Source organism: Pinus tabuliformis, chromosome 8, assembly GCF_031772625.1.
Source record: "Pinus tabuliformis cultivar Carrire ecotype Pingquan chromosome 8, CPIR1, whole genome shotgun sequence".
Classification (NCBI taxonomy): Eukaryota; Viridiplantae; Streptophyta; class Pinopsida; order Pinales; family Pinaceae; genus Pinus; species Pinus tabuliformis.
The window spans coordinates 1,879,951,533-1,879,965,942 of NC_142294.1; the positions used below are offsets into that span (position 1 = coordinate 1,879,951,533).

Genomic DNA, 14,410 nt, shown 5'->3' on the forward strand with positions numbered 1-14,410 from the left:
ATCAAGTACTTGGTCGCTTCACTGTGTCTCCTGAACTAGTTGGTTTCCAACTAGTTTTCCTCCATTCCATTTCCGTAGGGTCTACCCCCCTTAGCATGTTGTAGGGAGATAGCTTAAATAGAGAGATTGAGGATCAAGGTGACAACCCTCGATCTTAGCCGTTGTCGCGATGCTTAGGCATTTTGTGCAACAATAGGGCCAACCTTATCAAATATGCACATGTGGAGTTTTTTTCAAAAGTACACTTTCCTTTATTGGATTTGAATGGTATTTAGGTTGATTTTGGTTCTCTCGAAAAGATGAATTCAATGCAATCATTATCTCCATCAAATGAGTTGTCCAAAGTGGAATTTGACTGTAGTTGCATATTTTAATAAAGGAAGACGAGAGTTAAAAACCCTTTAGGGGTCTACTTGTAGGTAGTTGTGAGAAGTGAAGGAAAATACTTGGCATTACTTGGAAGGCTACAGTCACGCCAAACGCTAGGGAGGAACGACTGTGTTTTCCAGCAGGTAACCCTCCATGCAAGTTGGGCACCTGTGACAACCATAAACAAACCACTGTGAGAACCTGAAACCACCATAATTACAAAACTAAGTAAGAGGAAGAAACAACAATTCTCTAACTCACCAACAACTAATAATAGAATTGTTAAACAAAAGCCCTTGGCGCAGTAGGGTTTGTTGCAGAGCCATTACGACAAGGAGGCAAAGTAACAATGTCGATGGTGAGACCAAAGTCGGGATAGTTACCCTTAATCGTCCCAACAAAAATTGGGTCATCTGATCATCACCTAACGCGATCAAAGGTAAGCATGAGGACAAATATCCCATACGAACAAAGTGAGAGTTATTCTTGTGAGCACCAACTAGAGGTTTGGGAGACTTCTCTAATAACACAAGCCAAGCCATCGCTATTAACCGAAGAACAAATATATGCCCATTACTAATGGTTAAGCATATGCCACTATATTGCTCATAATAGGAAATACTTTGAAATGTTAAGTTTAATGTAAGAATTTTACATTCGTTAATTGAGTTGACAGACTCATTCTACAACCCAGTATGAGGGGATGTGCAAGTTTGTCCGTCTGTTCTCTTTAAAATAAAAATATAAAATAAAAGTTATGTTTTAAATAAAAAATTAATGTTGGCTATAATAATAAAAAAATGAATATGTTGTAAACTAATTAAAATTAAAAAAAATGTGTCATTACGATGTTTGAATCTTATATTTTTTAAAAATATTTCAAGCAAACATTTAAATAAACTATTTGAAGATGTATGGTAACATTGTATTTTGCACTCTAAACAAGTTTGCACCTGAAAATTTTGATCCCTTTGAGCTCTTGTTAGATTCGTACTTAACATGAATCTATACTGGTATCTATGCCAAAACCAAAAATAAATATGCATATATATGCTCCTCTAATTGTTTGAATATTATTTAGGGAAAACACATTTTCCCCTTAAACTTGGCAATAGAATGGTTAAGTGGTAAAAATTGAAGGGGTGAATTATAAATTTTTTTGTTTTGTTTTATGCGCTAGTGGATGTTATAATACATCTTTTTAGTAAATTTATTATATCTGAATTTCTATCAACTCCTTGAAATAGTGTTGTCTTCCACATCTGCTTTGGTACTTGACCAATTTAATATTTTCTCCACGAGTATAATGGTAGGAATCAAGTGAGAGGAATACTCGTAAAAATTACATTTTAAAATTTTTAAAGAAAATATATAATTGATTAAAAAAAAATGATAAATAAGAATGATTACGTTCAGAACAGGTAAGTCCCCATTTCATCAGAACAGTGAAACCCACTACGCCGCTGTCTATAAAAGATCCTTGCGATAATGATGGATCACAGAACACATTCAATAGTTTCGCCAAAGTTCTCTGAAAATATACCATATGTTGATTGTAACCCAACAAGAGGGTTTCTCTTTTCAATCCGCTTGAATTCTGCGGTCTGAAACTTTAGTCCATTAAAAAATTGCTATTTAATCCTTCTATCATACATTGCCTTGGGCGCTCATACTATATTTCTACAACTCGCTAAGTTCATTCATAGGTCATCCTCTTTTTATCTCTGTAGGTATATATGGGTACTTACATAGGGTAATCATTGGTATATTATCATATATTGATAAATATTTAGTAAAATTTACATGGATAAAATCTGTATTTTTACATTGAAAAACAAATTTGTATTTCTAATTAAGAGATTCAACATTATCCAAAACTTAACCACCAGCCCATAGAACCTGATGTCCCGAGAATTCTTGTCGAGCCACCGCTTTGTTCTTATGAGCCTAATGAAATGAAGCTGGCAAGTGATCTTCATTACCACTCCACTATCAAATTTGTTCACAAGATCTGTAATCTTCTCATGAATAATTGTTATTTATATAGGCGCTGGAAGATGTTAGTGTGAACAACGCAACAAAGAGGAAGAACATGATAGAAAGAAAATGTGTGTGGCAGTGCTTCAAAATGCCCCAGAACGGTAGTGTGAACAACAAAATGTAGAGAAGAACTTGATAAAAAGAAAATGTGTTTGATTGGATAGATCGTGAGTTAAGATGAATTTAGATTAATTGTAATAGACCAAGGGATGTGAGTGCAGGCAACCTATTTGGTAGGTTGGCTGGGTTTTGGCAAAAAAACCTAATAGAATTGGAAATGGAGGCTCAATGCTGGCTCAAAGCATTGGGAGCCTGGTTTAGCAATGAAGCAACCAACCATGTTATGAATGAAAGTAGTGAAAACATGTAATAGTGAGTGTGGCTTTCATAGCCGTAGAGCCTATGGAAATCTTCAGAGGTAGAGGCATTGGTACCAATCAGTGGAGAGCTCAATAGGGATTGGCTGGCGAGGAAGACATTATTGGACTGTTTTGGATATTTCTAAATATGGGAGTGGTTTTTTTTGCCCTAGTGATAAAATTCTAGCCTGCACCAATCGCAGACTTTGGGAAGAACATACAGCTATCCCTTGGATGTTTGTATGATTATGAGGTTTATCAAACGTGCATGTCCTCTAGCAAACAAATTACAGGGAAGAAGAGGCCCACGACGGAACTGATCTTGGGATCGGGATCTCAAGGTTGAAAGAAGAGGCCTCGAACTCAGACCAACGGTTGTAGGGCAATGATGCTAATACGGTAAATATCTTCTTTATTTGGCAGTGGTGATGGAGAACAAAAGTCGGTGAAAAGTGTCAATCCACCAGGCCAGTTCTTGTGGAATGCGCAAATGACAAAGATGTTGGAAATGGCTCCTGACCATGCAAAATGTGAAAAAATATGTGAGAAAAAACAATGATGATAGAATGAAACAAACCATGGAAACATCCAATTATATATGTTGAAATGACACCAATTATAGTTTTGGAGACCATAAATTTGGGCTACTCGCTAATCAAAGAGGGGATATTTAGTACGTGATAGTTCATTAATGTAAGAGAAGTAAAGTGCGTGTAGGCTTATGCTCCCTCCGAGGTTGTTTATGGAAATGTCCAATTCAATTAAAATGGAGATATTTAAGTTTTAACAATGATATCGGAATGGTACCTGAAAATTCAAAGTATGCACAAATAGGTTAGCAAATCCAATTATGGTGCTATAGAAAAATCCAATTGCAGTGAAATGACACCAATCAGTAGTCCCCTAACAATGCAAAGTGTGCAGAGATAGGTTAGTAAACCCAATTATGGTGAAATGAAACCAAAATCCTTGTTTTATAGGCTATAAAAGACAAACAAACTTAAAAAGACAATATCAAAAGTAACCAAAACTGAAAAGTTGTACTTGTGAGGTTGTTCAATCTGCTGTAAATGTGTGAGGGAGCCAACTCCTTAGGAATATTTGTTAAGCTCCCTCTCCCAACGACTTTCTGGAAACCAACTGCAGTGATTTTTGGAAACCAACTGCAGTCATTTCCTTAGATTATGGAAACCAACTACAGTTATTTCCTTAAATTACAGAAATCAACTGCAGTTAATTAATTTCTTGTTGGGAGCTTCTGGAGTGGTCCATTACTCCCTCTGCAGTTCTCTATCATGATCTGTGGAACACTTGACACATAGCCAACAGAAGCTTGATGGAAGCTTGGCTATATATAATTCTGTTTGGTCCCCAAGCTCACTAACTCAACCCCCTTTAGTTTTACACCATCAAGTTAGAGGACTAGAGCTTGGAAATGCCAAACGGGATTTGGGAACAATCTGCCTACCTCTATATAATTCTTAAGCCCCAGTCTTCTCCACTGATTTACTGCCTATGTGTTGTTTTTGGCATTCGATGTATTTTTTGTAGTTTTCTGTGTTGCTCTTGCCTGCGTGATTGGCATAGCTGCCTGTTGTTGCCTACCCTACATTATTGCAATTATGTACGCTATGGCTGATCAGTATAGCAAAATGGTTGGAGTCTGCCAATACAATGTTTTCATTCATATGGTGGGTTGTTGAGCTTTTTCAAAGGCAGTTGATGCCGAAGGGTTCGAACTGCAGTCGAGCTTGGGATCTCGTACTGTAAAGAAGGACAGTTATATCAAGTGCGGAGGAAGAAATAAATTTGCAATCTTTGTCAGACTGGAACCTGTGACTTCCAGGAGAGAAGAGCAAGTTTCATTTTCCAATATCCTGTAAAACAACAAATTTGGGAGTGTGAGCAAGCATCAATGGCTGGAGGTATTTCTTCTTGGGTATTAAAGTTTATTTCGATTTTTTTAAGTGTTTTATTCCGCATTAAAGAATCATTATTAAGCCATTAAATAATCGCTACTATGCTCTCATTTGGTATTAGAGCCCATATTTTGTCTCTGCCTTGGTGTTTACCATTAAAATGAGGGTTTTCTGGAGTTTTTTGATTTCGTGTGTTTTACCCGATTGAATGAGGTCTCTTGTTTCTGTCTGTTGTCGTCATTCTGTATTTTGGTATGTCTATCAAATTAATTATAATGAGATGCAATCCAAACTACGTTCGAAACCCGTTTGTAAGATCTAAGGTTTCAATTTAAATTGCGAATCTCTAAATTGAAAGTCACTTGTAAAAGTACAAGCTGAGTGATTGTACAATTTGATTTTACTTGAGTAAAAAGAGGAATATAATGAAATCAATGAGTGGCTTTATAAATAATGAATTTTTTTTTTGACATGTAAAGAATTTTCAAAATGTATAGCGGAATTCCAGACTCTTCACTAAACACTAAAACGTAATGCATTACATAACATATTCCCATTACAGAACCTAATTAGAGTTTTTAAGAATGTTTTTTTTTGACAAGATCGGCTGCTATATATTGATTGAAAAAGGGAATAAGGCATGAAGCCATACATAGATTGCTTCGAGAGCATTACAAATCCAAGGAGAAAACCTGAGGTTCCTGTCCTTGAATTGATTTCTATAACTTCTAGCTAAAAAACATCTATTGCTACTATAAATTCGGACATACTGGTGGCACCAAAACTTGCATTTGCAGCACATAGTTAATCAATGTCAATACGACTGATCTTTCTCGCTGTGGAATCCTCTGGGTTCTGGTCTGCTTCCATTGGCTTTGCACTTGAGGATGTTGATTTATCTTTCTGCTTTGCTTCCATGATTTCCCTTAAGATTGCCAGCGATTCCTCAGCGTGAATGCATCTATTGCTGAGTCCGTTGAACTGCTCATGAAGTGTATGAACTCGGTGGAGAAACAGGTTCATTTCTGTGCGGTATTTGCTGTGTAAAATTCTGAACTGCTCATCAAATTTGGCTTCCAGGCTCCGGATCTGTTCAGCGTGCCTGGCTTCCATGTTCCGAACTTGATCTTCCAATATCCTTTGTTGAGCTCTGACCTCTTCAAATTCGGCCTGAAGATCGCGGCAATGAAAGCATTGCTCAGGACGTTCCATCACTACTTGGGCTTGGATTCTCTGAGGGCCGATTTCACTGTGGTGGGCTGCTAACTCCTCTTTGCTGCGGGAGAAGAATAAGAAGGGCCGGATGATGATGCGCAGGGTTGAAGGAGGAGTTCTGAAGGTTAGGGAGAATAAACAAAAGGGGGTCGTGCTAACAGCTCTCACTTTCTGAGTGAGAGAAGGGAAATAAAAGAGAGGCTGGATGATAGCGCGCAAACTTGAAGGGGAAATACTGGAGATTAGAGAGAATGAACCAGAGAGGGGCGTACTAAAGGGGCAAGTTTGAAAGATGGAGGACGGCCAGCAGAGGTGAAGTAAATAAAACAGAGATTGATGAAGGAATGGAGCAGTAGTTCTCGCCTTCCCACTGAAACTATTCCTGAAAAGCACCACGATAAAGATTAGAGAAGAGATAATCAAAGCAAGGAATGGCGATACCAGAGATTGATTTCGTCTTCGACTCTGGACAAGTGCGCCTTCTTCATTCCAGCGAAGCTGCTCTTGCTCATAGCAATGTATGACAAGTCTTTGCTTTCCTCTGCCCGTATTTATGGAACGGAACCAACCATGGCCTGAATGCATTGCAGAAGTCGGATCCTCTGTATTATTAAGATATTTTCCTAAATCTCTAAGTCGATTTGCTGGAGCAGTGCAATCGTTCTTCCGTCCTTCGCTGAGTTGATTGTTTTTTCTCAGGATGTCAGTTATTCTTTGAATCAAGGCCTGAATGAGACTGTTTATGCGCTTCATACTCTCTGTCAAGTGTCCTGGGACTGTTGTAACCATGCCCGTCACACGCTTGCTGGATCTGCGTGCCTGGGCAATGTCAGGGTCGGCCTGCTTCATGGCAGAGGCTGGAAAAAATCTTTGTGATTGTGCCTCAATGCACCTTCCGGATGTCCAACTGCGTTATTCGCATGTTTATCCGCTTCCCCATTGAGCGTGCGAAGGATATGGCAGAATCTAATTTTTTCAAAGTGTTTGGTGAGGAGATTGATGCGTTGGATATGTTGCTGAAGATTACTGTTTGGAGATCTCCGGTGATGGTTCATGAGGCCAATGACTATGGAGGAGTCTCCTAAAACAAGAGCTTTTCTAGTCCCCATGCTTTTTAATTGCAACAACCCTTGATACAGTGCTAGAGCCTCTGCATTATTATTTGTTTTTTCCCCCAAACTCCATTCGTAGTTGCAGATTTCTTCTCCTAATTCATCAATGATAACACCTCCTGCGCCTGCTGGTCCTGGGTTGGACTTTGAGGTGCCATCAAAGTATAAAATTGGGCAGTTGTTACTCTGGATCCACCTCTTGTAATCCTGGGTTGGTAGTCTAATTTCCCAATCCCTGGTCTGGTGTTGATGCTGTCTGTCAGTTCTCTAAATACTCTGTTGATGACCTGAACGACCTAGAATATGCTTGATCATGAGCCTCTCCTCAACTGAATAGTCTGTTGCTTTAATTGTTCCTGAGTATTTGGCTGCCATCGTCTCCTGCGCCAAGAGGTGAGCATTGTTGCATGTCTTCCAAACATTGCCCTCTTTGTTTTGAAAGATTTTCTTGTTTCTTGTGAGCCAGATTTTCCAAAGAAGGTTGTGAGGTATGATATCCCAAGTTCTTTTGACTATCTTGCTCCTTTTATCTTTCCAAGGGCAATTCCTTCTCCAATCTTGGATTGTCTCTGCAATGTTTTGCTGAGGTTGCCATGTTATATTGCCCAAGTTGGACATGATGGTCCAGCATTTCTTCGCGAAGATGCAATCAAGGAATAGATGGTGGATGGTTTCCTCCTCAGAGCAACAATTAGGGCAGATTGAAGGTCCATGTATCCCTCTCTTTCTTAGGTTTTCCGAAGTGAGGATTCTGCCCTTTAACAGCAACCAGATGAAGAATTTGACCTTGGGGATGGCCTCAGATTTCCATATTGTTCTCCATTGATTCCAGGCGGGAGTCTGGTAAGTGTTGTTGCAAATGAATTGATAGCCAGATTTGATGGTATAGCTTGAGCCCGTGGGGTCCCATCTAAACCCATCTGCTGCTCCTTTTTTAATGGGGGCTCTGTTCTGAAGATTTTTATGGAGGGCTTGATAGCTTGATTCCAAGTGTGGGGGAATAACTGGAAAGTCCCAGCTAGTCCAAGCTCCAGTATCAGCATCCCATTTTGAAATTTGGTCCAGCCTCTGAATGCCTTTGTTGTTAAGATAGAGGATGAAGGGAATGGCTTCTTCAACAGTATTTAGAGGTTGGAAACCCATAATTTTATCAGTGGCATAATTTATACTGCTCCCTTCCCCCGGAATCTTTGAGGTGTTTTGAATGAGAGTGGGGATTGCTTTCTTACAGAGGTGCCAGATTTTGGTAGAATCTCTATTGGGAATATCAGTTTCAAGGAGTCTTTGTCTATTGTCAGAGAGATATTTGCATTCAATGACCTGTTTCCACCAGGCTTTTGGTTCATTAATTAGCCTCCAAGCCATTTTAATCCCAAATGCGAGATTTAGAATTTTAGGAGCTCTGATTCCCAACCCACCTCTATCTGGAGATTGTATTACGCTTTTCCAATTGACCAAATTGAATCTATTTTTTTCTTTTTTCCCTCCTTGCCATAAAAAATTGCGGAGGGCGGTTTCCAGCTTATAGTGAAAAGAAGCAGGAGCTTGATAAAGAGTGAATCGGTATAAAGGTAAGGAGGAGATACCTGATTTGAGCAAAATTAATCTGCCAGCTGGGTTAAGCCATTGAGTTCCCCATTGCTGAACCTTCCTTTTGACTTTGTCTATTATTTCATTCCAGGTGGTGGCTTTTAGAGAGCCCATGGTGACCGGCATCCCAAGGTAGGTAAAGTGGTCCCAGGTTGCTTTGAAGGCAACTCCAAAGATGTTAGCAATACTGTGGGCTGTTTGATTGGAGATGTTCCATCCATAGATGCAACTTTTTTGGAAGTTGACTTCTCCTCCTGAGCACGCCATAAATTGATCGAGGAGGATTTTGAAGCGCCTTGCTATAGTAGTGGATGCCCCACCAATAAGCAGAGTGTCGTCAGCAAATTGTGAGTGATTGATATTTTTCACTCCGTTTCCAAACTTGATACCAGAGATGAGGCCAACTCTTCTGTTGTGTTCAAGGGTGCTGCTAAAGGATTCAGCCATCAAGATGAAAAGATAGGGGGAAAGAGGGCAACCTTGCCTTAGCCCTCTTGAGGATTGAAAAGCATCGCAAGGGCGGCCGTTTATGAGAGGCGAGATCCAGGGGCCAGAGATACAAGCGGCAATGGTGCTGATGAAGGCAGAATTAAATCCCATTTTCCTCAAGACAGCGAACAAGAAGGAGTGTCTTACTCGATCGAATGCGTTGGCTAAATCTAGCTTAAGAACGAAGCCTTTCTCCTGCCTAGATGTGCTGGAGTGGATAGCTTCTTGAACCAAGGTGATGGTATCATGAATTTGCCTGTTGGACATGAAGCCTCCTTGATTTTCAGATATAAGGGAAGGGAGAAGTGGCTGGAGCCTGGCTGCTATAATTTTTGCAAAGATCTTGTAAGAAGTGTTACACAAAGAAATAGGTCTAAATCTGGAGAAAGAAGTGGGGCGGTTTTCCTTAGGAATGAGGGCGAGAAAAGTTGAATTTGTGAAGCCCCCCATTTTCTTTTTCCTTTGGATTCCTTTCATCATTTTAACAAGATCTTTTTTTATCAAATGCCAATGGTCCCTGTAAAAATTTATTGGGAAACCGTCTGGACCTGGGGACTTGTCTGGTTGTAAAGTCCAGATGGCTTTTCTGATCTCCTCCTCTGTAATTTCACTGTTTAACCTGTCATTCTCCTCAACAGAGATTTTTTCTGGAAGATGCTTAAGGAAGGCCGAATAGTCAGCGTCTCCTTGATTTTCTGTGAGGAGACAATTGTAATGGAGGAAGGCAGCTCTTTTTATAGATTCTTGGTCATTATGCTGGCTGCCTTGACTATCAGTAATAGTGGTAACATTGTTCCTTGTTTTTTTTGCTGTGGCCTGCTTATGAAAGTATGCCGTATTTTTATCACCTTCCTTTAACCATAATTCTCTTGACTTGATCCTCCATTTGATCTCTTCCGCTCTCTTTATTTGAATTAGCTGTCCCTGAACCTCCCATTCCTTACTTTTCAGCTGATGAGTGAATCCATGGTCCTCTATTTGTTTGTGGATCTCTTCCAAATCCTGCTGTAGTTTTTTCCTTATTTTTTCTGGCTCTTGATAGCTGGCTTTTGCCCAATCCTTGAGTGCCTTCCTTATGTTTCGAAGTTTTGTTTCCCAAATATGATTTGGGGAACCTTCAACGTGTTGCTTCCAAGTTTCTTCTATGATAGCCTCGGCCTCAGCGCTGTCTCTCCACAAGGGATTGTACCTGAACGGAATTGGTCCCAAATGAGCGTGGGAGTCCAGCGTTAAGAGAATGGGGAAGTGATCTGAGGCTGTGGCACTGAGAATTTTGGTGTGGCCTGCGGCAAAGGAGGAGAGAAGGGAAACATTGACCAGTATTCTGTCCAACCTTTCCATAATGTTGCCTGGCCCCAATCTTCTGTTGTTCCAAGTATATTTCCTATTTTTTGGAATGATATCCATCAGTTCATGTTCAGCCATTATCATTTCCAGCTGTCTTCTGGAGGGGTCGGGGGTGAAGGTGCCCCCCCTTTTCTCATTCGCATGAAGAATTAAATTGAAGTCTCCAGCAAGAATAACATTTGGGTTCTGCTCCTTGTCTATTTCTTCCTTCAAATCCTTCCAACATTGTTCCTTTTCCCGGTAATGGTTGGGGATATAGACATTATAAATGATTAAGTCACAGCTCTCTTCCTTGTTGATAAGGTTGGTCCTAACCCAGTTTTGATTGAGGACAAAGGATTTGCAGTCCCAGTACTGCTTATTCCACATGGTTGTGATTCCTCCAGAGGCTCCTCTGGAGTTGCTACTGGCCCCTGAGAAATTTTTTTGGGCTTCTATAATTATTTGCATTTCGCTCTGACTTTGCTTGGTTTCCTGTATCAGAACAATTTCAGGTCTTTCTGTTTGAAGAAGGTCTCGTAGGGCAGCTGATTTGGAGGGGTGCCCCATACCCCTGTTGTTCCAAGATAAAAGCTTCATCATGAGGCGTTCGAGCGAGGAGGTGCTCGCCTCTCATGTTCTTTACCTGCTGTATCTTTCTCTTGTGAACCTGTAATGAAAGATTCCATAGGAGTTTGGATCCCTAGGGCTATGTCCTTTTGCGTGCTTTCTTCCCGATGCTGCTTGGCTGACTTTCTGCCTGGTCCAGGTTTCTTGTGGATATCACCGGAGGAGCCAAAGTCTTTGGAGGAACTTCTGGTGGTTCTGAGGGGGGGAGGATCAATGACGGGCTGAGAGGGGGTCGAAGAAATCAAGGGGGGCTCAATCAGATTCGAAGATGGCTGATCAGTCTGAGGATCATCAGAGGATAAAATAAGGAAAGGGTTGGAAGAGGAGGGGAAGGAAGAGTCAAGGGAAGGTCCAGGAGGGTTAAAAGATGGAGAGGTGGGGCGAGGAGAGGAGGGTCCCGGTTGTTCAGGAGGTGGATCTTGTTTTGCCTGAGGTGCTGCTTTCTTTTTTTTCACAGTTTCCCACTGATCTCCTTGATCTTCAGAGTCAAGATTAGTATTTTTAGAGCATCTATTGGCAAAATGGCCGTATTCATGACATACCTTACATTTAAATGGAATTTTCTCATAGTCCAGCTGCTGTATGTAGCTCCAGTCATCCACCTTCAGCTTGATGGCTTCTGGTAGGCCTTTCCCAAGGTCCACTTCTACGCAAATCCTTGCACAAGCTTGCATGTTATCTTTAGGCTCGCTTCTGTCGATGTACTTGCCGACTGCATTCCCTATTGCTTTTACCGAGTCATCTCCCCAGCAGTGCAGGGGGAGATGGGGAAGACGGACCCAAACCGGAACCGCATTCGGAATATCGAGTTCAGGGTCGAAATCAGGGGTCCATTTGTTCAGATATAACCCTCGAGAGTCCATAAAATAGGGCCCGTTTCTAAATATCAGATCCTTATCTGCTTTGGTTTCAAAATGGAAGGTATAATAGCCTTTGCCGCATAATCGAATCGAAATCTTTCCTTGAGTTTTATCAGACCAGTTCCTTTCCACCCATCTCTGGACTGTCTTTGGTGAGGGCCATAAGCCTGTGAACTGCCCAATGAGCCCTTTTTCTGCTAGAGATAAAGCTGCCATTCGTGGAAGAGAAGGAGGTAACTGAACTTCTTGGAGTGTATCAAGTTTCTTAACAAATTTGGATGTTGCTGGCTTCGGACGGACAGGGGGCAGAGATTTTACCAAATCAGAGAAAGCTTTCTCTGCATCCCCAGATGATGGATCAGAATGGGCCATGGCGGAGGCCAGGCCCCAAAACAGGCCTTGCGGCCCAGGCCAAGGCGAAGCTGCTGCTGCTGCGATTCTCCAAACCCTCGCTCCAGCTCCGCACACGCTCCCTTAGAGTTTTTAAGAATGTTATGCATGAATATTTTAGTTTTATTTATGCAAATTACCATTATTATCATATCAAATTTTTTTTTTGTAAGAAATAATGTCTAGTGATCCATATAATTTTAATTGATTAGAGAATAGCCACAACATCTCTAATTAAATAATATTATAATTATGATTGGTTAGGATCACATAAAGATTATTTAGACATTAATTGTAATTAATTATACTAAATATAATAAATTTTATCCCACAGGAATTTTTATTATATTTATATAATTAATTAGGATAAAATATTCATAACTTACCCACAGGAATTATGAATTAATAGTTTTATCATAAAGTTCAAAACTAAGATAGAATTTATATCAAATTATAATCATAATATACCCTTAGAATTATGAATTAAGTGAATAATTTGATAAATTCTATTATAAAGAATAATTGAATCTGCTGAAATTGAAAATTTAGCCCACAGGCAATTTTTATGTCATTAGATTCAATTTTAAGCATGGTTTACATTGGTAAAACATGAAATTTTATTTAGGCCTCAAATTTAACATAAGCATGTGATCTTTAATTTTATGCAGTTGTACAACCTGCAAATTTCTTTGAAATTCGTTGTGATATCCCTGAACTTAAGGGAGATAACTATAAGGTCTCGAAGGAGAGGGTTCTCCTTCATTTGGGGTGGATGGACATAGACTATGCTATTAGGAAAGATGAACCACCAACACTCACTAATACCAGCACTGCAACGGACATCACGCTTTATGAATGATGGGAGAGATCTAATCGCCTAAGCATGATGTTCATTAAGACTAAAATTTCAGCTAGTATTCGTGGTTCTATTGATCAGCATGAAAAGGTCTGAGACTTGCTGAAAGCCATTTATGATCAATTCGTCACTTCAGAAAAGGCACTAGCAAGCACCCTAATCACGAAGTTCTCATCCCTAAGGCTCACCAGTGTGAAAGGTGTACGTGAGCACATCATGCAAATGAGGGACACCGTGGCTCAAGTGAAGAAACTCGAGGTTGAAATATTGGAGTCCTTCTTGGTGCACTACATCCTGAACACCCTTCCGCACCAATACGGACCTTTCAAAATCTCATACAACACACATAAGGATAAATGGTCAACTAATGAACTCATGACCATGTGTGTTCAAGAGGAAGAGAGACTGATGATGGAACTGGAAGAAAATGCAATGCTGGCAGTGCGTGGAAAGGGCAAATCTCAAGCCAATTGGAAAGGGAAAGGTAAAGTACCTCCCCAAGCCAATATTAATAAGGATTCCAAGTGTTTCTACTATAAAAAGAAGGGACACATGAAGAAGGAATGTGCCAAATTTTAGAAATGGATTACAGACAAAGGTAATCCAATCTCATTTGTTTGTTATCAATCTAATATGGTTAATGTCAATATTAACACCTGGTGGACTGATTCTGGATCAACAATTCACATTTCGAATTCCTTGCAGGGTTTGCAAAACCTAAGGAAGCCAGTGGGAAGTAAGCAAAGAATCTTATCATGAAACAAGATGGGCTCGCATGTGGAAGCTATAGGAACATGCTATTTAACTTTAAGTAGTGGCTTTGTTTTAGAATTAGGAAAGACCTTTTATGTTCCAAGTTTTTCTAGAAACTTGATTTCAGTTTCAAGACTTGTACCTTTTGGATATTCCTTTAACTTTTCAGAAACATCTTTCAATTTATTTTATAAATCTGATTGTGTTGGGAATGGTATCTTGTCTAATGGTCTTTACTGAATTAATTTACAAAACAATGTCACTTATGATTCTATGCATGTTAACACTGGCACTAAAATATGTGTTATTAATGAAGATTCCTCTAAATTATGGCATCGGAGACTAGGTCATATCTCCATATAAAGAATTAAAAGATTGGTAAATGAAGCAATACTTAATACTCTGGATTTTATTGATTTTGAGACTTGTGTGGACTACATAAAGGGAAAGCAGACCAACAAGTCAAAGAAAGGTGCCAATAGGAGTTCAGACATATTAGAGA

The 14,410-nt window shown here is 39.9% G+C and overlaps 1 protein-coding gene across 1 annotated transcript; it reads right to left on the reverse strand.

Moving 5' to 3' along the window:
* Window positions 1-7,281: 7,281 nt before the first annotated feature.
* On the reverse strand, window positions 7,282-12,281 carry LOC149243898 (uncharacterized). The gene is made up of 3 exons (XM_089371334.1): window positions 11,066-12,281; window positions 8,601-10,853; window positions 7,282-8,438 (listed from the first exon to the last, which is right to left on the reverse strand). Exons 1-3 carry the CDS (start codon window positions 12,279-12,281, stop codon window positions 7,282-7,284), a joined length of 4,626 nt encoding a protein of 1,541 aa, XP_089227460.1.
* Window positions 12,282-14,410: the final 2,129 nt, after the last annotated feature.